This window comes from Myxocyprinus asiaticus, chromosome 37 (assembly GCF_019703515.2).
Source record: "Myxocyprinus asiaticus isolate MX2 ecotype Aquarium Trade chromosome 37, UBuf_Myxa_2, whole genome shotgun sequence".
Classification (NCBI taxonomy): Eukaryota; Metazoa; Chordata; class Actinopteri; order Cypriniformes; family Catostomidae; genus Myxocyprinus; species Myxocyprinus asiaticus.
The window spans coordinates 24,644,194-24,669,798 of record NC_059380.1 but is presented as its reverse complement, the minus strand read 5'-3'; the positions used below and the strand labels follow the sequence as shown (position 1 = coordinate 24,669,798).

General features: G+C 35.7%; 2 protein-coding genes across 5 annotated transcripts in view; one reads left to right on the top strand and one right to left on the bottom strand.

Moving 5' to 3' along the window:
- Positions 1-5,040: 5,040 nt before the first annotated feature.
- LOC127428181 (somatoliberin-like) lies at positions 5,041-11,180 on the top strand. The gene is made up of 5 exons (XM_051676350.1): positions 5,041-5,123; positions 5,730-5,810; positions 7,683-7,784; positions 7,917-8,021; positions 10,814-11,180. Exons 1-5 carry the CDS (start codon positions 5,119-5,121, stop codon positions 10,965-10,967), a joined length of 447 nt encoding a protein of 148 aa, XP_051532310.1. The 5' UTR covers positions 5,041-5,118; the 3' UTR covers positions 10,968-11,180.
- Positions 11,181-11,326: 146 nt separating this feature from the next.
- The window catches only part of LOC127428172 (dolichyl-diphosphooligosaccharide--protein glycosyltransferase subunit 2-like), a 45,646-nt gene continuing 31,367 nt past the window's right edge, over positions 11,327-25,605 (bottom strand). The window contains exons 17-18 of one of the 4 annotated variants that reach the window (XM_051676332.1): positions 17,996-18,093; positions 11,327-13,073 (exon numbers count right to left, since the gene is read on the bottom strand). In XM_051676332.1, coding sequence (XP_051532292.1) covers positions 18,042-18,093 — 52 coding nt within the window. In that variant the 3' untranslated portion in view covers positions 11,327-13,073; positions 17,996-18,041. The remainder of the gene's footprint in view (positions 13,074-17,995; positions 18,094-25,605) is intronic. The other 3 variants (XM_051676335.1, XM_051676331.1, XM_051676336.1) reach the window with 3 other exon arrangements.

The window sequence follows — 25,605 nt, the reverse complement described above, 5'->3', positions numbered from 1 at the left end:
GAACAAGTAAATATTGTGATTCTTCACAAAGATTTCCTTTGCTCCTCGCCTCACGCAGCACGAGATCTTTATCGGATGATCTCAGAAATTTGGCTAGAATTGATCGGGGCCTGTCCCCCTCAGCAGATCTCCGAGCCAGGACCCTGTGAGCTCACTCGATTTCCAGCTTATGGCCAGTTATGTCAAACAGACTCAGGAAGAGCTCATCTAGGAATTTCACCATGCCTTCTTCATGCTCAGGAATTCCAACAATCCGTACGTTATTTCGTCGGCTCCTATTTTCCAAATCTTCCAGTTTTTCCAAAATGCTTTCCACATCTATTTTGGTCACTAGCGGATTAGCGGATAATTCCCTTTCCGATGACTCCAGATAATCGATCCATTTCTCAACACCTGCCACTCTTGTAACCAACTCAGAGAATTTTGTTTCCATCGCGTAATCGATCGATGTATTACAGCAAGATCTTCAAAGTCAGCAACAACCTTCATCAGCATCACAGACATGTTGGACAGTTGACGCTGTATTTCTCCAGCCGTGCCGTTCAGATCAAGTCCCTGGTCCGCAGGCCCATCAAAGGTTTCAGCTTGAGCATGTAAGTGCCTTTTAATGTCTCCAGATGCTGAAGATTTTGAATTCTTGGCCATGTTTACCTCAGAGAACAAATATGTAGCTGGGTGTGTCGAATCTCACCGGATTATAACATGAAAATAATAAAAAAACTAGCAAAGTGCGCAGAGCTCGCCGTTTACACGTCTGCACCTCGCATGGCATCACGTGACCCCCCGAGTGTTATAGATCTTAACATCGATTTAGCTTTTGTGGGATCAGCTAGACTATAAGGTGCGTGAGAAGTGCCCGACAAGACAGCCACATCTATGGCAAGTGCTACAGGAAGCGTGGGGTGAAATGTCACCTGAGTATCTGGACAAACTGACAGCTAGAATACCAAGGATCTGTAATGCTGTCATTGCTGCACGTGGAGGATTTTTTGATGAGAACTCTTTTAAGTAGTTTAAGTTTTCCCATTATTAATGTCCAATTTCAATAAGAGCAAAATCTGTACATTATTCCAAACTTTTGGCTGCCAGTGTATATATATATATATATATATATATATATATATATATATATATATATATATATATATATATATACATAGTGCATCTGGAAAGTATTCACAGCGCTTCACTTTTTCCACATTTTGTTATGTTACAGCCTTATTCCAAAATGGATTAAATTCATTATTTTCCTCAAAATTCTACAAACAATACCCCATAATGACAACGTGAAAGAAGTTTGTTTGAAATCTTTGCAAATTTATTTAAAAAAAAAAAATGAAAAAAAATCACATGTACATAAGTATTCACAGCCTTTGCTCAATACTTTGTTGAAGCACCTTTGGCACCAATTACAGCCTCAAGTCTTTTTGAGTATGATGCTACAAGCTTGGCACACCTATTTTTGGGCAGTTTCTCCCATTCTTCTTTGCAGGACCTCTCAAGCTCCATCAGGTTGGATGGGGAGCGTCGGTGCACAGCCATTTTCAGATCTCTCCAGAGATGTTCAATCGGGTTCAAGTCTGGGCTCTGGCTGGGCCACTCAAGAACATTCACAGAGTTGTCCCGTAGCCACTCCTTTGTTATCTTGGCTGTGTGCTTAGGGTCATTGTCCTGCTGGAAGATGAACCTTTGCCCCAGTCTGAGGTCCAGAGAGCTCTGGAGCAGGTTTTCATCAAGGATGTCTCTGTACATTGCTGCATTCATCTTTCCCTCGATCCTGACTAGTCTCCCAGTTCCTGCCACTGAAAAACATCCCCACAGCATGATGCTGCCACCACCATGCTTCACGGTAGGGATGGTATTGGCCAGGTGATGAGTGGTGCCTGGTTTCCTCCAGATATGATGCTTGCCATTCAGGCCAAAGAGTTCAATCTTTGTTCATCAGACTAGAGAATTTTGTTTCTCATCATCTGAGAGTCCTTCAGGTGCCTTTTGACAAACTCCAGGCGGGCTGTCATGTGCCTTTTACTGAGGAGTGGCTTCCGTCTGGCCACTCTACCATACAGGCCTGATTGGTGGAGTGCTGCAGAGATGGTTGTTCTTTTGGAAGGTTCTCCTCTTTCCACAGAGAAACGCTGGAGCTCTGTCGGAGTGACCATCGGGTTCTTGGTCACCTCCCTGACTAAGGCCCTTCTCCCCCGATCGCTCAGTTTGGCCGGGCGGCCAGCTCTAGGAAGAGTCCTGGTGGTTCCAAACTTCTTCCATTTACGGATGATGGAGGCCACTGTGCTCATTGGGACCTTCAATGCTGCAGAAATTTTTCTGTACCCTTCCCCAGATCTGTGCCTCGATACAATCCTGTCTCGGAAGTCTACAGACAATTCCTTGGACTTCATGGCTTGGTTTGTGCTCTGACATGCACTGTTAACTGTGGGACCTTATATAGACAGGTGTGTGCCTTTCCCATTTGTGTCCAATCAACTGAATTTACCACAGGTGGACTCCAATCAAGTTGTAGAAACATCTCAAGGATGATCAATGGAAACAGGATGCACCTGAGTTCAATTTTGAGTGTCATGGCAAAGGCTGTGAATACTTATGTACATGTGATTTGTTTAGTTTTTTTTATTTTTAATAAATTTGCAAAGATTTCAAACAAACTTCTTTCACATTGTCATTATGGGGTATTGTTTGTAGAATTTTGAGGAAAATAATGAATTTAATCCATTTTGTAATAAGGCTGTAACATAACAAAGTGTGGAAAAAGTGAAGCGCTGTGAACACTTTCCGGATGCACTGTATATATATATATATATATATATATATATATATATATATATATATATATATACATAAATAACATTCTAATGACATTGTAATTATGAAGAACACTATGATGAGATTATTTTTTGTCTGATATGTAAAAACACAACAGTGTTTCCCAAAATTCTAGGGATTTTTAACAGCCCAACCACCGATAGAAAGAAATATAAGTAAATAAATAAATAAATAAACATGCTATTGAAAATATTCCTGCATTTAAATAAAAAATAAATAAAACTAAGTATATAAAAATAATCTAATGCTAAATAAAACTACTTAAATAATTAGCTTAGTCTTTAGTGTGTGATTGTTAGATGTCAAACATTACTGTAATACTGAATCGAAGCTGTCAGAGTTTGACTGAGACGCAGGCCTGTCATTGAAATTTGATGCATAGTTTTCTTTTCTTTTCTTTTCTTTTCTTTTCTTTTCTTTTCTTTTCTTTCCTTTGCCAAGAGCAGTGAGTGCAGTTTGGAAACCACTGGTATAGTAATTGTATGTGTTCTTAATATGAACAGTTATCAAATAACAATTTATAGTAATCTTTCTTCAAAATTGCATTACAAAAAAATAAAAATAAATACAATTAAAAAAATTAAAAATATCTCTACTTCAGAACATTCCCTACCATCAATAACACTAATCATTCATAACACAATGACCTTAAAATCACCACATACTAACATAACAAGAACATTTAAATTATTATTTAACAAATTATTTTTCTGAAGTGTTTTTTTTTTTTTTTTAAACAATAATTCCTTTACAAAACATAATGGACCTCATTATTGTGTTGCATGCACTGCAGTACATATTTCATTCATACACCAAGGAAGAACCTCCTGGCATGCCTGATGTCTGTCACATGTGGTATTACAAAGATGGTCTCTTGTGAAGATAGTTTACTGTTATGCCTTTGAACATGAATTTAACATTTTTGAAAACATGTAAACATTTGAAAAATGAGCTGTAGTTACTGAGAGCTTTACAAATGGTTGAATTAGAAATGATTACAGGAATTTTGATAGATGTGGCTATTGAATGCATTTTGAATCAAAGACATAAGCAAAGACAAAATGATTCACAGTTTAGTCCACAGACACTGCTGTTGTGTGGATATAAAGAGATTTTAAAACATGCACCAGGTATTGAGAAAAACTGTAATAGGACTTCGAAATGAACATGCGCCGCTCACGCCCCGCAGTCACAGATTGTGTGAAATAGGCCTTGTAGGGTTATGAAGGTGTGAGAAGAATAATAACTAGATTTGCATTTCCAGAAGAAAATATCACTCCTTGCAAGGCAGCAAAATAATTGTTAACCTCAATCTTTTAAGACAAAATCAAACACTCAGTTTTTATTTTTCCACAACCATAACATCTGTAATAATTAATGATTGCAGCTTTACACTACACATTAAAATCAAGTTTTACTTATGATATACCAACATGATGGATATACTGCATTTACAATAATATTATTTATTTATTACAGTTGATTATGTGCATTTCTCAATACCTAGTGCAAATTTTCAAAACTCTTCATACAGCCAGAATAAGTCAGTGGGAGAATTTTAAAACTTAAATCTCTCATTTCTTAAAAAGTGTAAGATTTACGTTATCCACTGTGATGTATTTTAATCTTATGAACTGACAGCTATCCCAAATGATCTCCTGTGAAATTAAAAACATAAGCGTTTAAAGTTAAGGTAAAATCTGTCCACACAAATGGATCTAACTATTTTCTTGGTGACTGTTATTAGCATTTGTGAATATTTTTATTTTTACAAACTTGTTTGTAACTTGACTCCTGATCCAAATCCTTGTACAATAATAATTAAAGCCCAAGTCCAGAAAATGTGAAGGACTTTTGTGACTGAAGTTAAAAGAGAGAGAGTGTGTTTGAAAGTCCTTACAATACTTTGTTGAACATTACATGCATATATTTCACATGGTGACATTGCTCCCCATTCTAATTTACACTCAATTAAAAATACTTGAATATTTTTCAACATTCAACAGATTTGTAAAACATACTAATTGTATTATTACCCTTCTCTAAGAGAAAGAAAGGTGGAGGAGAGAAGAGGGAAAGAGGGTGGAGATTGTATGACAGGATCCCCATCTGAGTCGCTTTCAGCTGCTTCACTGAGCATCACTTGAATGGAGAGGCTGAGAAATAAACCAAACCCTGAGCAAGAATAACCAACATCACATTCTGTCTCTGTCAATTATTTTCACACATTCATTTTAGACCTTCAGAGGAGGACATCGACAACCACAAACAAGGAAAAACATGAGGTAAATTGAATATTTTAATCTTGTTAAGCCTTTTACTTTAACTCTTCAGATTAAAGCTCAAAAGTAAGCTTATAAGTAATTTAATAAGAATTATTTTAGATTTGAAGGTTCTTCAGCAAAGTACCCTCTTTTTATCATTTTATCAGAACCATTTTCACCATATAGGGTTCTTGAGTTAGCTGGTTCTTTGGAAATTAAAAAACTTCCTTGATGTTATACATTATAGGTTATTCAAATCAGTGTACAAGATTTTTTAAATAAATGGCTTTCTTAACAACTAGATAATAAAAAGCTCTTTGAGAAATATAAAAGGTTCTCCAATGGCATCAGATTGTAAAAGCCTTTTTGGTTCTAATTTGAGCCTTAATTTTTAAAAGTGAAAGATAAGATTAATGTAGTTTTTTACCAGCCGATAAAAAAATAAAAAAATAAAAGAAAATAATAATAATAAAAATAAAAAAAAACATCTCTGAAATCACAAAAAAATCAAAACCAAAAAGTAACATCAAAAAAGCAATTACAGGCTCAACTGCAGTAAATTCCATATGTGAAAGTGTTGCTTCAGCGGATTGTGAAATGTAAAGTGAAGTGTGTTTCTATTGTCAGAATGATGGACAGAACTGCCCTTCTGACACTCTGCTGCCTGTTGCTGCCGGCAACATCCTCCCCGATCTATCCATCACTGAGGTAAGACACACAGACTGTTAGCATATAAAGTACTGAATGGATTATTAATATGCTTAGGTAAATGGAATAAGGTTGTCTTAAAAGATTTTATGTATTCCATGTTTTTATTAAATACATTAAAAGTCTGTTTAACTGTTTTAATTAGTTTTACTTTATTATTCTTTAATTTGCATTAAGTGCTTCAGATAAAAAAACAAAACTTTAACATTAGATTTAATTGGTAATTATCATTTCCACAGATAATATGGCTCAAATAATGTGGACTCAGTGATCCTTGGTAAATATTTGGGTTAATATTTTATAATAATAATAATAATAATAATAATAATATAATTGTATTTTAATAAAATTAATATTACACCAAAAATAAATGTAAGATTTACACATTTCAATTTCATAACGAAATTCCATTAAATTGAATTAAGTTATCTTTATTAAAATAAAATACAAAAAACATAAACATTTTAAGTTTTATTCATTTAAATGTGTTAAACAATTACACAATTCGATGGAATTTGTTTTGAAATTTAAATGCGTAAACCTTAAAAATAGGCTAAAATATTTTGTGTATAATATCATGTACAACTTAAAAATATATAAATGTGAAATGCTACTCATTCCGCAAATCATTTTAGTTTAACATTTTCAGGGGGGAAAAAATTCATATTTTGGTTGGTTTTAATAGCTGGCTGTTGTATCTAGGGAATAGCTCAGCTTTATCAAATTACATAGATCATTGTTATATGTATTAATGTGGGCTCTCTCATGTATATATATATATTTTTTTTTGCAGCTAACCCATAACAAATAACAATTACATATTTTAGAATTGCAAAGTCTTTAAAAGCTCCTAAATGAGAAACTATACTTCAGATCTTTAACAGTATTATATAATGCAATAGTTGACCATTCTCCCAGCATCTGATTTGTTCAACACATGACATTTACAACCCTTGATGTGTTACAGCTAATTGACAGTGTATGACTCATTTTTTCACAGATATTGTTATGGCTTCAATACAAACACATGGGCAGTGAGTAGGGTGTGAACAGTACTCACAGACAAAGAATGGCTCCCTATGAGAGCAGTGAGCAATACTGGAAAGCCTGTGTGCTGCTTCTGATCGCATGTTGAGAATCACAGGTCACCCTAAGTGACTGAGGCTCTGCTCTGCTTTTTTTGTGTTAATTACGTTCAGGGCATCTCATTAGCAACAGACGTTGGACATCTGTGAGGTAGATTCCATGTAGCTTCTTCTTTTTAAGTCTTTCCCCTGCTATTTGGGATTTTACAAGTGCATGGTAGTGTAATTTTAAGGTTTGCATAAGAAAATACATTCAAAATCATACAGAAATGTAACTAGTTAACTATAAATTAGTTAGCAAGATTGTTACAGTAATATTGTAATTTTTTTTTTCTCCCTCTGCAAACAGCTGTCAAAGAGTGAATAAACTGAGAATATTCATAGTGGTATATTCAACATGCTTTCAGTGCTATTTTCTTATGAATACCAAACTTACCAAACAAATTTACCCCTCATATTCTTTTCTTTTTATTTATATATGGGAGATCAGGGCTAGACCACAGGAAAGTTATATTTCTCTAGTATGTTGGTGTCAAAACCAAGTTCAAAATTATGTTACAATATTTTCTTGGCAATAACACTGGAAATGTTGGGTAGTTTTTATAGTCAAAACCTTAATGTACAGTATGTCTATAGAGAATTTACATTCAAAAACAAATGTACCCTGAGCAAAACTCATTGAAGTAAAAAAGTTTGACAACTAGCCCCAGTCTCCCCTACTATTTGTATTGTTTATCATGTCGTATATTTAACACTTATAATTTTTTTCTTTTGATGTGTTTATTAGGTTTGGTCAGAGAGCGGCTGCAATACTGATGACCTCCTCCATTGATGATCCAATGCAGCTGCAGACAGACACTTCCTCTCATACACCAGATGCTGAGTTCAGGTCATTCATCCATTCCTTACTTTAAAAGTGATCACTGTCTGAAGAGATATCTATCTCATATTTTCTCATTTGACTTTAATTACAGTCATCTATCTGTGCCATAACTGTATGTTGTTTAAACATCAGTTTTAGGTCTGGAAGACATGCTGATGCCATCTTTACCAACAGCTACCGAAAAGTTCTCGGTCAAATATCTGCAAGAAAATTCCTTCAGACTGTCATGGGCAAAAGACTTGGGTATGTTTTTATGCAGATGCTAACAGTGCAAAAAACTAGTTGTATTTTGTCTAGTAGCATATAATAAAACAGTTTATATAAATAATATAGTATATTAATATATTATATGGTTAGTTGATGCATAACGTGTCCACTTTTTTATGAAAATCATGACTTTAGGCTAAAATGTATATGACTGAACAGGAAAGTGTATCTTAGGTCCTCTAACTGGTCACCATTTCATCTAAGAGTTTCATCATTTATAACATTTTCTAGTTCATTTAAAATTGTCCTGCAGTGTAACAAATGAATCCATGTAGTCGTTCAATTAAAATGAGGTTATTAGGCCATGCATGTATGCATAATAATTATAAATGTCTTAAATGATGAATGCATATCACATTGCAGAACATTTAAACTACCCATATACAGAGACAGACATTCAAAAGTTTGGAATCACCATGATATGTTTTATGTTTTTGAAAGAAAATTATAATTTTCTTCACCAAGGATATTGATCAAGTATTGCAGTGACATGTATAATGTATAAGACATGTATAATGTTACAAAAGACCAGGGTCAGAAATTAATGGGGGCTCAGGGCAAAAATGCCACCAAAAGTGACAAAATGCCCCCAAAATTCAACATACCAAAAAAACAAACAAAAAAACAAAAAACAAAAACAAAAACACCCATAATGAGTTCTTTTGTGTTTTATTTGTAACATCTGATATACAGTACTGTGCAAAAGTCTTAGGCACATAAGATGTTTCACAAAAGCATTTGTCTTAAGATGGTTATTTATATTTTCAGCTTTAGTGTGTCAATAGGAAATATACATTTAAGACTCCCAAACATTTCTTTTGCAAATAGAATAGAATAGAAGAACAGGGAGCCCTGCAACAGATGGCATGGTCCCCACAAAGCCCCCCACTGAATATTGAGTCAGTCTGGGATTACAAGAAGAGACAGAAGCAATTGAGACAGCCGAAATAGAAGAACTGTGGCAAATTCTCCAAGAAGCTTGGAACATCCTATCTGCCAACAACCAAGAAAAACTGTGTCCAGGTGTACCTAGGAGAATTGGTGATGTTTTGAAGGCAGAGGTGGTCACACCAAATATTGATTTAGCTTTTTTTTATGTTTATTGGACTTTATATGACGTTAATTGATAAATGAAAACTATTTATGGCATTATTTTTGAAGACATCCTCATTATGCAAAATTTTTCCCCAAGTGCCTAAAACTTTTGCACAGTACTGTATTTCTTCATATTATATTCTAGACCTAGGTATATAGTATTACACATTTTATTTCATAAACAATTAATGTTAATAATTGTATTATACTGAAGTGTTTGACCAAACCACATGCCCTCATAAAGGTAAACAAAGTCCCTGAAAAATAATTCCAGGGGGCAAACATTGCCCCTTATTGAAAAAATTAATTTTTGACACTGCAAATGACAATTCCTATTTAAACAAATGCTGTATTTTAAAAACAGTTTTGTTCATCCACTAATCTTTCACTTGCAGCAATTATGCTTAGGGCATTCTAGCAGTACATTTATTAAGATATTTAGATCACATTTCATCCTATGGTTTCAGTAGCACTTCTCCAAAGGTGTCATTAGTTTGTAGGATACTTTTCACAGACCTTGCAAGACATTTAACAGCAGCTTAGCTTTTTTTTTTTTTTTTTTTACCCATTCTAGCCTTTTCTTCTTATTTGTCAGTTTCAGATGTGACTTTGTTTTTGCATCCCAGAGTCTTCTCTTTACTGTTGTTTGGCATGTACTTCTCATTGAAGCTGCCAGTTCAGGACTTGTGAGGATTCTGTTTCTCAATTTAGAGACTGATACTTGTCCTTTTGTCGTTGTGCTTCTGGGCCATCCATTTCTCTTACTCTGTCCAGTTTGCTTTTTTTGCTTTAGCAACTAAAAAAAAACACTGTATTGCAGTCCAAATGTCATTTCATAGCACAACCATTTTCAGCCGTTATAACAAAAATAAATGTTTCTTGAGTACCACATTAGAATGATTTCTTAAGGATTAGGTGACACAGTATAGTAGACTGGAGTAATGACTGCTGAAAATGGGGCTTTGTCATCATGGGCAAAAACTGAATTTTTAAATAAATACAAATATAAAACAGCTATTTCAAATGGTAATAATTTTCAACCCTGGTAAACAATCAACTCCTTTCAAGAACAATATACTGTATTGTATACTGTATATACAATAATGAGTGCAAACAATCACTCCAATGATCTGTCAAACAGATGTCCTCTAAGTATTTTCATAGTGTAATGCATTACTAAGTAATTAATTACTATAATTAAATTACTTTTTCATTGAAAAAAATGAAGGGATTACTCTTAATTTTTCAGTAATTTAATTAGTTACTTCTGATGTAATCGCGTTAAATACTGTATAGACTATAGAACAATTCTATATAAAACAATAGTGAAGTTAAAATATATGTTTTGTAATTTAATGCTGCCCCCTTAAATTCTTTGGCCAGTTCATGAATAATATATTTGATTTTATATGATTTATTTGAAAAATTAAAAGAACAGTTTCAGGTCTATCCTTGTATTTTTCATCTGGTCGAGTTTGATAAGGGTTTTAGAAAGTAATTAGTAATAAGTAATGCAATTACTTTTCAGACAGAGTGATTAGTACAGTAATCTAATTAGACTGTAGAAGATGTAATTAGTAGTTAGTAATTAATTACTTTTTTAGAGTAACTTACCCAACACTGGGCTACAGTATAACTCATCAAACTTCAATCTATATTTTTTCTATCAACAGACCAGAAAATAAAATTGTAAAACGCCAGCCTGGCGTATATGGAGACACCTACAAGCAAGAAATGGATATGGACGTCATTCAGAGGGAACAAAGTTACAGAGAGCCACAAACAGTTAAAAACAAAACACTGAGATTTGCAGCATTTCACAGTTGATTACTAGAACTCAATTCACCATTCTGGCAGTTCCAGACAGCACACTGACACCAAACAGCAAGTGTTTGGAAGGTCTACCACAGGAATAATAAAAAATAAAAAATCAGTATATGTTCAACTCCATCTACGTCTTACACATATGGTGGTATGTGGTACAACTGACCATTCGCTAAACCCTGCCTTAAAATTATGACCAATCCTACCTTAGCAACCGTTGCCCTCCGCCATATTGACAGACAAGCTTTTCCTCTTTTTGATTGTAGATCTATAGAAGTCTTGAGAAGTGAATGCTGTGTATTACATTTTGTGTCTGACCTCATTCCCAAATTACATGTATAAAATTAATGAGGACACCTACATTTGCTCCAAGATAAATTCATGTTAATTAATTTACATACTGATACAGGTCATAGAAGAGGCGATAGCAAGAGTTCACAGTACCATAGTAAGTACATTTTGCAGAAACATTGGGAACAGTTCTGTTAAAGGTGCTGCAAGCAATTTTTATTTTTTTTATTTTTCATGGAAAAGTATGCAAATGTTCCTACTCCCTTAAAGATATTAATGAAATAAGTGTCCTGAGATTTCTCACCGGTCTCTGTGACAGCTGTAGACTTTGTAAAAAGCAAACAAAAATGTGTCCGCGTTCACTGACGCTTTTCACCTGTCAATATTTTGCTCGTTCTCATAGTGTTGTATTTGAAGCAGATCATTGAGGCTATGATTCATAATGTTTGTCAGTTAAGGGCGCTATTGTGCCACTGTTGAATTTGACAGCAACAGGAACAAACAATGCTGCTCTTTTGCTCGGTTTTGGTCTAAAATTATTGTTGGGAGGGCGAGGTTTTGGAATGGGAGGCATGGCTAATTAAACAGCTCAAGTAAGCCTCAGAGCACTAAAATCGCTTACAGCACCTGTAACTTACACAAACGTTATCAGTTGTCATTAAAAAGAGGCTTGTCTCATTTCATTTGACTAGTGTTTGCCTCAATTCTTAAGTTACAGTGTAAAAGCAGACAAAAATGCTTCACAAAGTCACACAGTATTCTAGCATTTAAGTAAAAAAAAAAAAAAAAAAAAAATTCTCTGTTCACAGAAATCTCCATTAAATTTCCATGGGACATTCAGTAAAGCTTGAATTTTATTTCCTGTAAAGCTCAGAACACTAAAGGTGTGGGGGGTGGGAGGGTCAATCACATGTGAATACTGTTTAATCCTGACATTTTAGTATGATCAACATCTTAGCCCACTATTCACTGTTACATTTTGTTCCTTGATGTGGTTGCTATGAAAATAAGAGCAGTTATAGATTACGTGGCTGATATTTGACCATTTTGCGATTATTGGCAGATAACCATTCACACAGGGCTGATTAACACAAGTGTTCCCCTTGTTTCAAAATCTTCCTCATAAATGAATGCAATTTTTTTTTTCTGTGAATTGAGCAATGTTAAATAATTGTTCACTTAATTCCAAAAATGTGAGTATTTACACTGCATAATATATTTAGTATTATAAGGGCATCAACCATTCACAAAGTGAATTTCACCGGTGTTTTCATCATTTTATTTTCATTAAAAAAAACAAAGCAAAAAACAAAAATCTGTGATGATTCTGATCTGTGGTGATGACTGGGAGAATAATTCCACATTATGCTCAAAGAAAACTCCTTGTTCTGATGTCATGATAAAAAAAAAATAAAGATAAAAAAAAAGGGAGCACAGGAATTTTCATTCAAAAACCACAAAATGAATCCCAAAAACCAAAACACAACCGTAGATGAACAGCACAAACTGTCATTAGGTTTACCACCAAACACAACTCACTGTACAAGCAACAATCATCACATATCCCAATGGATCACATTTATCTTACAGTGCATTCAGTTTTCAAATAAATGAGAGTGAAAAAGTCAAATGGTGTTTCTAAATGAATATCTTAAATCTGCATTTTTGGAACTGATTCAGGATAGTTTAGCCAGTAGTGTTGTTTCTCTTTTAACCTCCACCAACACTTCTGTTCATAGATTTCTTAAAGACAAACATGAATATGAAGCATCCTTGGTCTTTTTCAGATGATTTCTCCAACATCATTTTCCTTCGAGTCTGAAAGAGAGAATATTAAAGGTTTAGATAAAAACTGGATTTGCATTTTCTGAAGGAAATAGCAGTGCTTTGCAAGGTAGCAATATAAATATTTTAGATGTAGTTCTACACACTCTCACAGTGAAATCGTAAGAATTCATACGACTTTTCTAAATTTGGCTAATTCGTATGATTTCGTACGACTGCACTTGTATGAATTCGTCCGACTTTCACTACAGCCAATGACGTCACTGGACATCGTTTCCATCTAATGCGTGACAATAACTTGCTCCTGTCACACAACAGCTTCCTATCATGTTTGCACACTCTAATGATAGGTTAGGTTTAGATGAGGGGTTTGGGTAAGGGCATAATATTAATAAGCATGTCCTTAACGGCGCATGCGCGAAACTCGCACTTACTTCCGCATTACACATCCGGGCATTTGCACATGATGAAATCATACAAATTTATATGAACAAACTCATACAAAATCATATGAAATAGCCAACTCGTAAAATATGCAAGAATTTTCATGAGACTGGGTTGTGTAGTTTTAGGCATGCTTAGGTCTGTTTCAAACTGATCATGTAATGGCACTGAAGTGTAACTGCAACAGAAGGCTGTGGCTCTATACAGAAAATAAATTATTTTCTGGGTGACCACATTGAGTATTTCCTTTGATAACACCCATAAATAATCAAATTCGAGGGAGTGTACCATTGAGAATTTGATTGATGAAAATCGAATTAACATATGGACGGGGACCACATTTACTTTCAAATGATAATTAATTTATATGAAACTGAGCCAAAGTGCACTTTGTAGCCCAAAGTGTAGCTGTAAACTAAATAAATCATCTGGAATTAGTCAGATTTACAGATTAAACGTGCTGTTTGCCTGACACCTGTTAATATGAGCACAGAAATAAATATATGCTGCTAACGCAAGCTGTGTGTAACAGGCTTTAGGTTTTGGTTCTGTGTAAAGAGCTGCATTGCTGCTGTCATGACACACTGTACAGGTCTGGTTTTCTGTCGGCTGTGCATGAGAATCAATAATAACACAACATAACGCTTCTTTGCGGTGTAAAAAGGTGGCTATAAAGGTAGATGAGAAAAGATTAATAATTTCCTGTATGCAAATAAATGCAAGAAAGAAGGCCAATATCAATTTAGTATGCAAACGTTATAATGACATACCGTATTTTGCGGAAATAAAGTCGCACCTGAATATGGGTCAAAATCACGTTGATTACTGACCGACATCAATTACTAATACATTACGTATACAAGTCGCTTCGGACTATAAGTCGCAGGACCTTTCAGATGATAAAAAAACGTATTTTCTTGAAAATACGGCAACTGTTGGCTATATTTGCTGAACATTCTATAAATTAATGTCAATGAAAGATTTTCAATTTAAATATAGCCTAAATGTCTTAAGTTCATAAAAAAGCCATTGAATAGTACGCCTGAGGCTGAATAAATATATATATATATATATATATATATATATATATATATACACGCGAATTTGACCATTCTTCCAGAAGCGCATTTGTGAGGTCAGACACCGATGTTGGACGAGAAGGCCTGGCTCGCAGTCTTCGTTCTAATTCATCCCAAAGGTGCTCTATCGGGTTGAGGTCAGGACTCTGTGCAGGCCAGTCAAGTTCTTCCACACCAAACCCGCTCATCCATGTCTTTATGGACCTTGCTTTGTGCACTGGTGCGCAGTCATGTTGGAACAGGAAGGGGCCATCCCCAAACTGTTCCCACAAAGTTGGGAGCATGGAATTGTCCAAAATCTCTTGGTATGCTGAAGCATTCAGAGTTCCTTTCACTGGAACTAAGGGGCCAAGCCCAGCTCCTGAAAAACAACCCCACACCATAATACCCCCTCCACCAAACTTCACAGTTGGCACAATGCAGTCAGACAAGTACCGTTCTCCTGGCAACCGCCAAACCCAGACTTGTCCATCAGATTGCCAGATGGAGAAGCGTGATTCGTCACTCCAGAGAACGCGCCTCCACTGCTCTAGAGTCCAGTGGCGGCGTGCTTTACACCACTGCATCTGACGCTTTGCATTGCACTTGGTGATGTATGGCTTGGATGCAGCTGCTCGGCCATGGAAACCCATTCCATGAAGCTCTCTACGCACTGTTCTTGAGCTAATCTGAAGGCCACATGAACTTTGGAGGTCTGTAGCGATTGACTCTGCAGAAAGTTGACGACCTCTGCGCACTATGCGCCTCAGCATCCGCTGACCCCGCTCTGTCATTTTACGTGGCCTACCACTTCATGGCTGAGTTGCTGTCTTTCCCAATCGCTTCCACTTTGTTATAATACCACTGACAGTTGACTGTGGAATATTTAGTAGCGAGGAAATTTCACGACTGGACTTGTTGCACAGGTGGCATCCTATCACAGTACCACGCTGGAATTCACTGAGCTCCTGAGAGCGGCCCATTCTTTCACAAATGTTTGTAGAAGCAGTCTGCATGCCTAGGTGCTTCATTTTATACACCTGTGGCCATGGAAGTGATTGGAACACCTGAATTCAATTATTTGGATGGGTGAGCGAATACTTTTGGCAATATAGTGTTTATATATATATATATATATATATATATATATATATTTAAAAAAATTCAATGAAGTCCAGTATGTTCAGTGGTTCAAACTGAATAGCAGAAGTTTAATACTTTGGGTTATGGGTTTAGCTTTTGTTTAGAACAAAACAAGATTAGATTGCCACCTTGTAAGCACTGCAATTCATATCATTTGTATTAGAAAATGATTTATCAGCAAAAGACAACATTACATATTTTGGGGATTCACTACTGAACTGCACCCACTGATTCAGCATGGTTTTAGCGTCCAATTCGAAAGGCATTATGCAAATCAATTAATGCCGCAATTAAAAGGCAATTTGCGCAGGGCAACTCCCTCAATCCACAGTTTTCCTGAAAAACCAATGGGTGGCGCCATGATGATTCTGATTGCCACTGGACTGTTTTCTGGTTCCGGTATCCAAAAGAAGAAATGTAAAAACTACTGAAACGGCCTATCCAGGTGGAGAATAACCATTTTAAGTGTTGGAGTAAAAATGAGTTCAGGTTCAACTTCTGTAGTTATTGGCTGTCCTAACAACTTGAAGCAGTTAACGATATCAATGTAATTAACCTCGGACCGTCGCTTCATATCATCCACCCATTCGAGTGAGGCACTGTCAAAACACGTTCATTGTAAGATGTTTTGTTTTAATTATTATTTGCCAATTTTTACTAATTCAATATGCTAAACATCACATTATCCAATAAAAACATATGCTGATGCAAGTGAAAACGAGAACAGGAATATCAACATACCAACGTTGACTACTTATTGTCAGGGACTATATCTTCTGATGGAAGGATTGTATTAATGATATTACTAGAAAAATTACATTAATAAACATTTGTGTCTACAATATTAAGTGGTGACCATTTTCTTCAAGCAATAAGGCATACGAGGTTATTCCATATTTTGAATTTATTACATGGCTCAGACCACTCATCCAGCCATTGCGAGTCATTGTTCCTGCTTCTCGGATCACAGTGCATTATCTACAAATAAGCTAATAAAATAATTTAAACTCAAATCAATGTTTCACGTGCATTTATTTATTTATTTGGTTAATGAGCAGTCAGACAGTCATTAATTACAAAATAAATACCAACAGAACTCTGACGCAAACCGGAGGTGGATTTCAGCTGTTCGGCGATTTATTCCTTCTCACATTATTACATAATTCATCGCTATTTTATGTTCATGTATTTATTTATTTGGTTGGTAGCATAGTAATGTTTGAAGGCCGTTGTTAGGCATGACACGAATATAGCACTGCCACATATCTTATAGGTTCAAATATGTATTTACACCTGCTTATTGTGGGCAGTAAAAGTGCAACAATTTGCATGACATTTGTGAATCTGCCGCATTCTATAATAGTCCTCATTTGCATAGAAAGGAGGCGTGTTAGTGCTAAAAGGAGGACAATGGCTGCATCCGAAAGCTAAGGCAGAAAGCTAAAGCTTGCTTCCTCACTGCCCAGTCAGTCAGTCTCAACAGGCAGTGGTTTCCATTTCCATCTTGTAAGAATGATAGCTTTGTACAGCCTTCCAAGGCACCATAATGTCATGTTAAATTCAAGTAAGCTTTAGACTTATTCAAGCACATATTTTGTAACTACAACACTTGTTGCAATTGCTAGAAATGAAGTCATAAGTTGGGAAAAAATTAAAACAGAACATTTATAAAATTAATTACTGCTTTAGCCCGCTCCTTCAGATGGCATGTTTATTCTTTTAACCAATCAGCGAACAGTACGTGTAGGATTTTAGAAAGCAAAGGCTGGATCAATGCTGCCTTCAAAAACTGACCAGATAAAGGCATCTCAGTAGGCAGGATGTGATGAAAATATTGGATTCGGACATGCCTTTATGCTTTCCTACTTCTGTACACAGCTATATAATAGTGCTAAAGTGGAACAACATTTTAGTGAATTCACCCCTTTCTTGTAAGTCTTTAGAGTTGTTGCTCATGCAGAACTTTAATCAGGCAATTCGACAACCAAGGAACTTTCAAAGTGACAAAAAGGGCTTGGGGGCAAATAAAAAGTTACAAACTCAGATCAAGCAATTTATCACACAGGGCCTGAATTGCAGCACTGCACACACTTATGAAGTGATACACAAACATACAGAAAAACAAGTGACCACAACACTGATCAATAAACAGCATGACATGAAAAATATGGCTTGACAGTAAAGAATAGCCATGATATTTCAGGAAGGTTGTGTCACAACAAACACGCAAACACAGCCATGCAGAATGCGTTGCCATGAAAATGTTTATGCCATATAATGGGATGCACATGTGGCAACAGCAAGCCTTACTTTAGCCTTGAAGACTGGCCTTTCTTTTTTAATAACATACAGGCATTTACCGCAGACTCCTATACTTTGCCATCCTACTACTTTGTTCGGCAGCAATCCTAGAAAAGTGAGGAAAGAAAGGGGATGGAACAAAAACAGAAGAGTTAAAGGTATAGTTAACCCAAAAATGAAAATCTGTGCCATTTTTAAACTCTGGACGTAACCACAGGCTAGAATAAGGAAGTTAGTTTTAGTCTGTTTCTCACACAAGGCTATAATGGTTACTGTCCAAAATGGCACACTTGATGTGGACTTGCGGCCTCGTGGCCTTCATTTGCGTGTTCCCACGAAGTCCACGAGACAGTAGGGTGTCCCATTTGACATTTTAGCACTCAGAAGTGTTGCTCACAAGCGCCTACAAAAAAGCCCTTCGGCTAAGTCTGCATCATTGCGAGCTCCACAGCGAACTACTATCCAACAGTCCCCGCTGCAGATCCTCTTGATCAATCACAGCAGACTGGAGTTTCTGAGCTGGAGGAAAAATCATGGCGTACGAGGTGTTGTCTACTGTGGATTAAATATTGAATTCAATTATCACTTTTTCCTGATTGTCAATGACGGATTACTTGATTTTCTTGTGTATATTGTATCACAATTTAGTCTGATTTGTGTAAGTGGTCCAAAATTTTATTTTGTTTTCCAGAGATATGGAATTATTTCTATTAGTTTTTTCTTGGGGAAGTTTTAAAGTCCATAAAAGTAACTGAACACGTAACCTTTGTTATCGTTGTTTCAGATAGGATTTTAGAATTATTCTGAGTCTCTAAAATATCAAGACAGGAGAGAAAACTTTCCTACACATAGCTGCAGCTTGTAAAATTGCTTATATTTACTGATGATATAGCAATGTTCAGTCTAACAGTAATATATACTGTAGAAGAAGTGTGGCTGTGTGTATTTTATAATGAATTTTGCAATCTATGGCATGAGACTAATGGTCTTTCTATACATCTGACGGCGTTCTATGCACCTGCCTGTAACCATCCATGTGTCTGATGTTTATTTATTCTACAAAATATTTTTAAAAAATGTGCACTTTGTTTTTTAAAGGTTCTTAAATGTATAATGTTTTGTCAGTGTGTTGCTTAGAATTATTTAATAAAAACTAATATGCAAGAGTTAGTTTAAAGTGTGTTCCTTTACCTGATCAATGGCTACTTTTAAATGTACACCAATACTCTGATTATTGCAATAATCCGAGTATAAGGAATAATCAGATTAAGATGTTTACATGATTTGGGCACACCTTTTCAATCACGTTTACATGCTACTAGCCATAATTCTGATTATTCACTGAGAAATGTGACGTTTTAATGCTTCTTAATAAATTAATACTTGTTTCAAATATGTATCTTTAACTACAGCTTGTCTGTTTTGATTCACTGTTGATTCAGTCATTTGTTTGTGGATCAGAATACACACGGTGGATTTTCTTGTGTTCTGCCCACAAGGACAAACTCATTAAAAATGCATTTTTCCGTGCCATTATTTTGTGGTATATGGTATTTTTTTATCTCACCAATGTTAAGTTCAGACTGCAACCAGACATTCACAACTCAATATATTTTCTGTGGCCATGGGGCTGTAGATTCTGCAGCGGAGAAGAAACACTGCTGGCAAACGGTGCGAGTAATTGCCGTTTCGCACGAAGCCGAGAAGTGCAGCTTCCTCTGTTTTGCAATGTTTACGAACCTGCGCTTGAACCATCCGCACTTTGGTCAGAGTGGATGAAATGCGATTAAAGTGTTTACATGCATGTATAAAGAGATTAAAATAGGCGTACTCCACATATCTTACTGTGATTATTATTACTCTGATTATTGGCATAATCACAATAAAATAATCGCTGTACTGTTAACATGAGCTACAGTTTAATTGCAGTATTGTATTAATCGAATTGAGGGTGCATGTATACATATATATCCAACATCATGACTTTTCAAATAATTTGTAAAACAGCATGTACAGTTGAAATCAGGAGGTTCACATACACCTTAGCCAAATACATTTAAACTCAGTTTTTCACAATTCCTAACATTTAATCATAGAAAACATTTCCTGTCTTAGGTCAGTTAGGATCACTACTTTAAGAATGTGAAATATCAGGGAGCCTGGGAATCTAAGCCAGTATTGACGCTGACCATCACCCCTGGAGTCGCGAGTTCGAATCCAGGGTGTGCTGAGTGACTGCAGCCAGGTCTCCTAAGCAACCAAATTTGCCCGGTTGCTAGGGAGGGTAGAGTCACATGGGGTAACCTCCTCGTGGTCGCGATTAGTGGTTCTCGCTCTCAACGGGGCGCCTGGTAAGTTGTGCGTGGATCGCGGAGAGTAGAGCTGTCACCCCCATGCTTCACGGTCAGGATGGTGTCCTTCAGCTTGCATGCCTCACCCTTTTTCCTCCAAAAATAACGATGGTCATTATGGCCAAAAAGTTACATTTTTGTTTCATCAGACCAGAGGAAATTTCTCCAAAAAGTAAGATCTTTGACCACATGTGCACTGTAGTCTGGCTTTTTTATGGTGGTTTTGGAGCAGTGGCTTCTTCCTTGCTGAGCAGCCTTTCAGTTTATGTCAATATAGGACTCATTTTACTGTGGATATAGTTACTTGTCTACCCATTTACTCCAGCATCTTCACAAGGTCCTTTGCTGTCGTTCTGGGATTGATTTGCACTTTTCGCACCAAACTACGTTCATCTCTAGGAGATAGAATGCGTCTCCTTCCTGAGCGATATGATAGCTGCGTGGTCCCATGGTGTTTATACTTGCGTACTATTGTTTGTACAGATGAATGTGGTACCTTCAGGCATTTGGAAATTGTTCCCAAGGATGAACCAGACTTGTGGAGGTCCACAATTTTTTTTCTGAGGTCTTGGCTGATTTCTTTTGATTTTCCCATGATGTCAAGCAAAGAGGCACTGAGTTTGAAGGTAGACCTTAAAATACATCCACAGGTATACCTCCAACTGATTCCAATTAGCCTATCAGAAGCTAATTGGCTAATTGCCTAAAGGCTTGACATCATTTTCTGGAATTTTCCAAGCTTCTTAAAGACACAATTAACTTAGTGAATGTAAACTTCTGACCCACTGGAATTGTGATATAGTCAATTAAAAGTGAAACAATCTGTCTGTAAACAATTGTTGGAAAAATAACTCGTGTAATGCACAAAGTAGGTCCTAAACAACTTGCCAAAGCTATAGTTGGCTAGTATAAAATCTGTGAAGAGGTTAAAAAGAGTTTTAATGACTTCAACCTAAGTGTATGTAAACTTCTGACTTCAACTGTATATGAAAAACATAATGTAAAAAAAATGCATCATCTGATTGAAGTCTGTCCCAAATGCACACTTTTATAACTCACGCACCCTCATGGACTTGCTAACTAGTGCCCCATCTGTCTGCACTCGCTTACCTCACCAAAGTCCGGACTCAGAGGAAGACTGCAAGGGCTTTAGGGTGCCATTTGAGACAGGGCCAATATGGCTTTAGAAGACTTTATAGCACAGGAGTGGTATTAGGGCAGTCAAAAGGGCTGAGAAAAAAAATTAATTTTTCCACTGAAATATTACCAAAATTCAAATTATATTTGTATATTCTAATTGTAATTATTTAAAGACATTGTAGGTAGGGGGAAAAATCTAAAAGACATCTGATTTTTTAATCAACGTTGTCTCCTATGTCCACAAGAGGGCACGATATATATCAATATAAACTAATCAGCACAGTGTTGTAGTGGCTGTTTATTGCAACAAACATATCTGGCTGTTAACAAATGTGTGTAAAACGATAGTCAAAATATTTAACCAGTTAATTTTCTTAAATATTCAGTAATAAAAGTAAAACGAGAACAGAAATGCTTCAATAGATGGTTCTATGTTAACTTACTGTGTAACACTAACTCAAGCTTCAAAATAACAGACGGTACTGCAGTGTTTTTCATTAAATACAGATGTATGTACGTACCTAATGCTTAGGCAGCAAAACACTGATAAGAGAGCAAGGCATACTCAAGACACGACTGCTAAAGACCTCTACACCTCTGTAGGCCGTTCACTCCAGATGAGTCATCTTTTTTTAAGCAAGCATGCACTAGACCAGGGGTCAGCAACCTATGGCACGTGTGCCAATGCTGGAGGGGTAATCACTGGCATGCCAGCAACGGCGAGAGAGGAGTAGGCTATTTTATTTATATAAATGCCGCACATGCATTCCAATTTACATCTTGATGTAATCCTTGTGATCACGCAGCACGTTTTCATGAGCTGAATGGGAGGTTAAACAAAAAGTGAAAATGTGACGAGACTGCAGTAAAACCAACAGACTCATGCAGCACGTGCAAGCCATTCACGCATCACGAGCCGGTGTCATGATAAATCGAGTCCGCCCGGTAAATCGAGTCCATCGAATGCTCATTTTTGTACTTGAATGTGCATTTTTATCTTAAATTCGTCAAATATTTGAATTTTAGAGCCTTAAGTTGTATGGACTACAACCGTTGTAGCACAGTTCACAGCTGTATTGTTAGTCTCTGAATGGCCTAACATTATTAGTGGACTTTAAAACTGGCCACAGCTTTTGAAAATTTGTTCTGAACTGAATGGACTGCCTGCAAAATAACTGGCTGTAAAACAAATGTCATTATTCAAAATGACAAGGAATCAGTTTAATAGCTAAAAAACCCCAAAAAACATCAAATTCGGGAGGGGAAGTTGTTTGTGTAACATATCTACTGTATCTTAGAATGCCCAGAATTTGACACGGTTTTCCAACCATCTCATTTTACTATAACACTGGATGCGAGTAGACTAATCATACAGAACAGTAAAATGCTTTGTAAAATCTTGCTTAAATTTAACTACAGTACCACACAGGAGACAGATTACACAAATTCCATTTCCTTCAATTTCTATAGCCTTTCCTGTCAATCGTGATTACTGGGATTTATTTTTTATTTTATTTTTTTAAGCATTTTATAGTGATTTTACTATTTCTAGCCAATTCAATATTTTATAGCTGACCATAACTCAAATAATTTATATTCATGGTTGAAATTTCCATGACTTCATCCACAGTTTTCTGACAGGTCGCCATCAAGATGATTCTAATTGCCGCTGGACTGTTTCTAATCCTGGTCTCCATAAAATGTAAAAACTACCAACTCGAGTGCTCCATTTTAAGTGTTAGTTGGAGTAAACATTAGTTTAGGCTCAACTTTAACAGTAGTTGGCTTTCATAACTCATAGTTATTTACGTCATCCACCCACTCCTTAAACTTCTACGGGTGAGCCACTGTCAAAAAACAGTCATCAGGACCCTCTAAAGTATTGCCAATAAGAAGCCACATGGTTATTTTTATTTTTTTTTTCAACTTTTGCAAATACACTAAATACCACATTATCTGCTAAGAACATAAGCCAGTGTGAGTAAAAACAATGGAGACCAGAAAACAAAAACAGGCTTTCACTATGTTATGAAGCATAAAACTTTTATGCATTCAGGAAAGGGTGGATTCCATTTCTTTCCATGCCTGTAAATCTCAAGTTTAAAATTATATTTTATTCCCTGATATTTGCAGGTTTTCCAAGACTATGGGAACCCTGGTCAATGTTCATTTGAATAAAGTTAAACTTTTCTCAACTTTGTAGAATCCTAGCAAAACAATTGACAGAATGGTTAATGTGGAAACTACCAAAACTTAAGACAGCACCTACCAAAAGTGAATTGGAAAAAAAAAATAGAAAGTTCAATTATTTACCATAAGCCCATGTTCTGCAAGTGTGTACATAATTGAAGATACAAGTGTTGAACTGAGTTTGTCTAACACATTAAAAGCATGTGCGTTTGAAATGCCATTTCCTCCAATTCAAAAAATGGTGAACGCTTCAGTGTAGTATCTATGACATTAAACCCACAAAAAAAAAAAAACAAAAAAAAAAACAACTGTATTTGGATGCGAACTCGATGCATGCTAATGTACTTAAAAAGAATTTACCATACACTGTTATTGAGAGTAAAGCATATCTGTACAACGGAATTGGATTTTGAGACGGAGGTAGTAAAAATGTATAAGCAATTTCGCCTCAGGGGCTATCCTAAAAAGTGGTTAGATGACGCTCTTTACAGAGTTTGTACCATTCCACCTTCGCCCAAAAGGGATAGAAAAAATATCTCTGTGGTTTGTACGACAACTTTTTCTCAACACAGCAAAAAAATTAAAGAAATAATCAAAAAACATTGGTATTTTTTGGAGAGCAATCCTATTTGTTCCAATCTTTTTCAGGATCCTCCGCTCTTTGCACATTATATACATATATATATATAAAAAAAGATTAGGGATTTTTTGGTTAAAGGGGACAGTTTCACTTTGTGTAATAAGAATGATGGGCGATTGGATGAATCCATTGGTTTTTTCCCATGTTTGAATTGCGCTGCCTGTAAGAATAACAACAGAAAACTTAGCTTGTTTAGAAGCTCTATAACAGACAGCGTATACAGTATAAAACAGTTTGTTACTTGTAGTTCTGTCATTTATCTAATTTCTTGTCCATGCAACAAACAATGTGGGAAAAATCATTAGACAAATTAGAACATGCGTAATTGAGCATATGAGTGCTGTGAGAAGAAAAGATCAAAAATCTCCAATTGCACGCCACTTTTTAGAAGATGGTCATTCGGTATCTGCTTTAACTTTTTTGGCTATTGAACAAGTTAAGCGTCCATGTAGGGGTGGGGGGGTTGTCCCTCAGATTTGTCCCTCAGCTGTTTTCTATAGGATTATTATGATGCATTTCTTTTTGCATATGTCTATGATTTGAATCATGGTATATTTGCAGATATAACTATGTACAGTTTACTTTTGAAAATACGTGTAGACATTTTGAATATCGGGTGATTGTAGTAGTATGCAAATGTTCTTGAATTATGCATGACCAACATTTATGTTGACATAATTAACATTTCCCAAAGAATAATGTATATATGAAATACAATGTAATTCTTTACTGATTTATGTGCATACAATAATAATTCTATGAATAATGAATATTATTGGTATATGGTTGTGATGCAATATATATAATGGGTAATTTTTAAAATGTAATTGGTGTCCTTAATCTCCTGATATGTGTGTGTGTATATATACATATTCTTTGTAACATTTCTTTGTTACTTTTGTAATAAATGTGAATGCCAGTATACCATATAAAGAGACAATATATGTCTATAACATTTAGCAAATATTTGTATATTCTTAAGTCTATTCTATTAGGAGAAATTCGGCAAATACTCCCTCTCTATAAATAGAATCAAGTGTGCTATTGTTAACGGGACACCGATGACAATGTAAATCAAAAATGTTTAGTCTTTGCACTGAGCACTTTTTGGCCTCTCATTCAAAAAAAAAAAAAATAATAAAAAAATATATATAGATATATTTGTACGATTTTCTACACATTATGTGGAAGCTTCCTCTCTTTTTTTGGACTTATGTATTTTTGGGCGTACGCACCGAAGCTACTTGGAAATATAAGCCCTTTCAATATTTTGCGCAGTCGTCTTTACATCTTTTATT

Excerpts from the sequence above, each read along its gene's own strand:
- LOC127428181 (XM_051676350.1), top strand. Across the intron at positions 5,811-7,682 it reads CCGATCTATCCATCACTGAG|GTTTGGTCAGAGAGCGGCTG; the intron begins GTAAGACACACA and ends TGTGTTTATTAG. Across the intron at positions 7,785-7,916 it reads ACACCAGATGCTGAGTTCAG|GTCTGGAAGACATGCTGATG; the intron begins GTCATTCATCCA and ends CATCAGTTTTAG.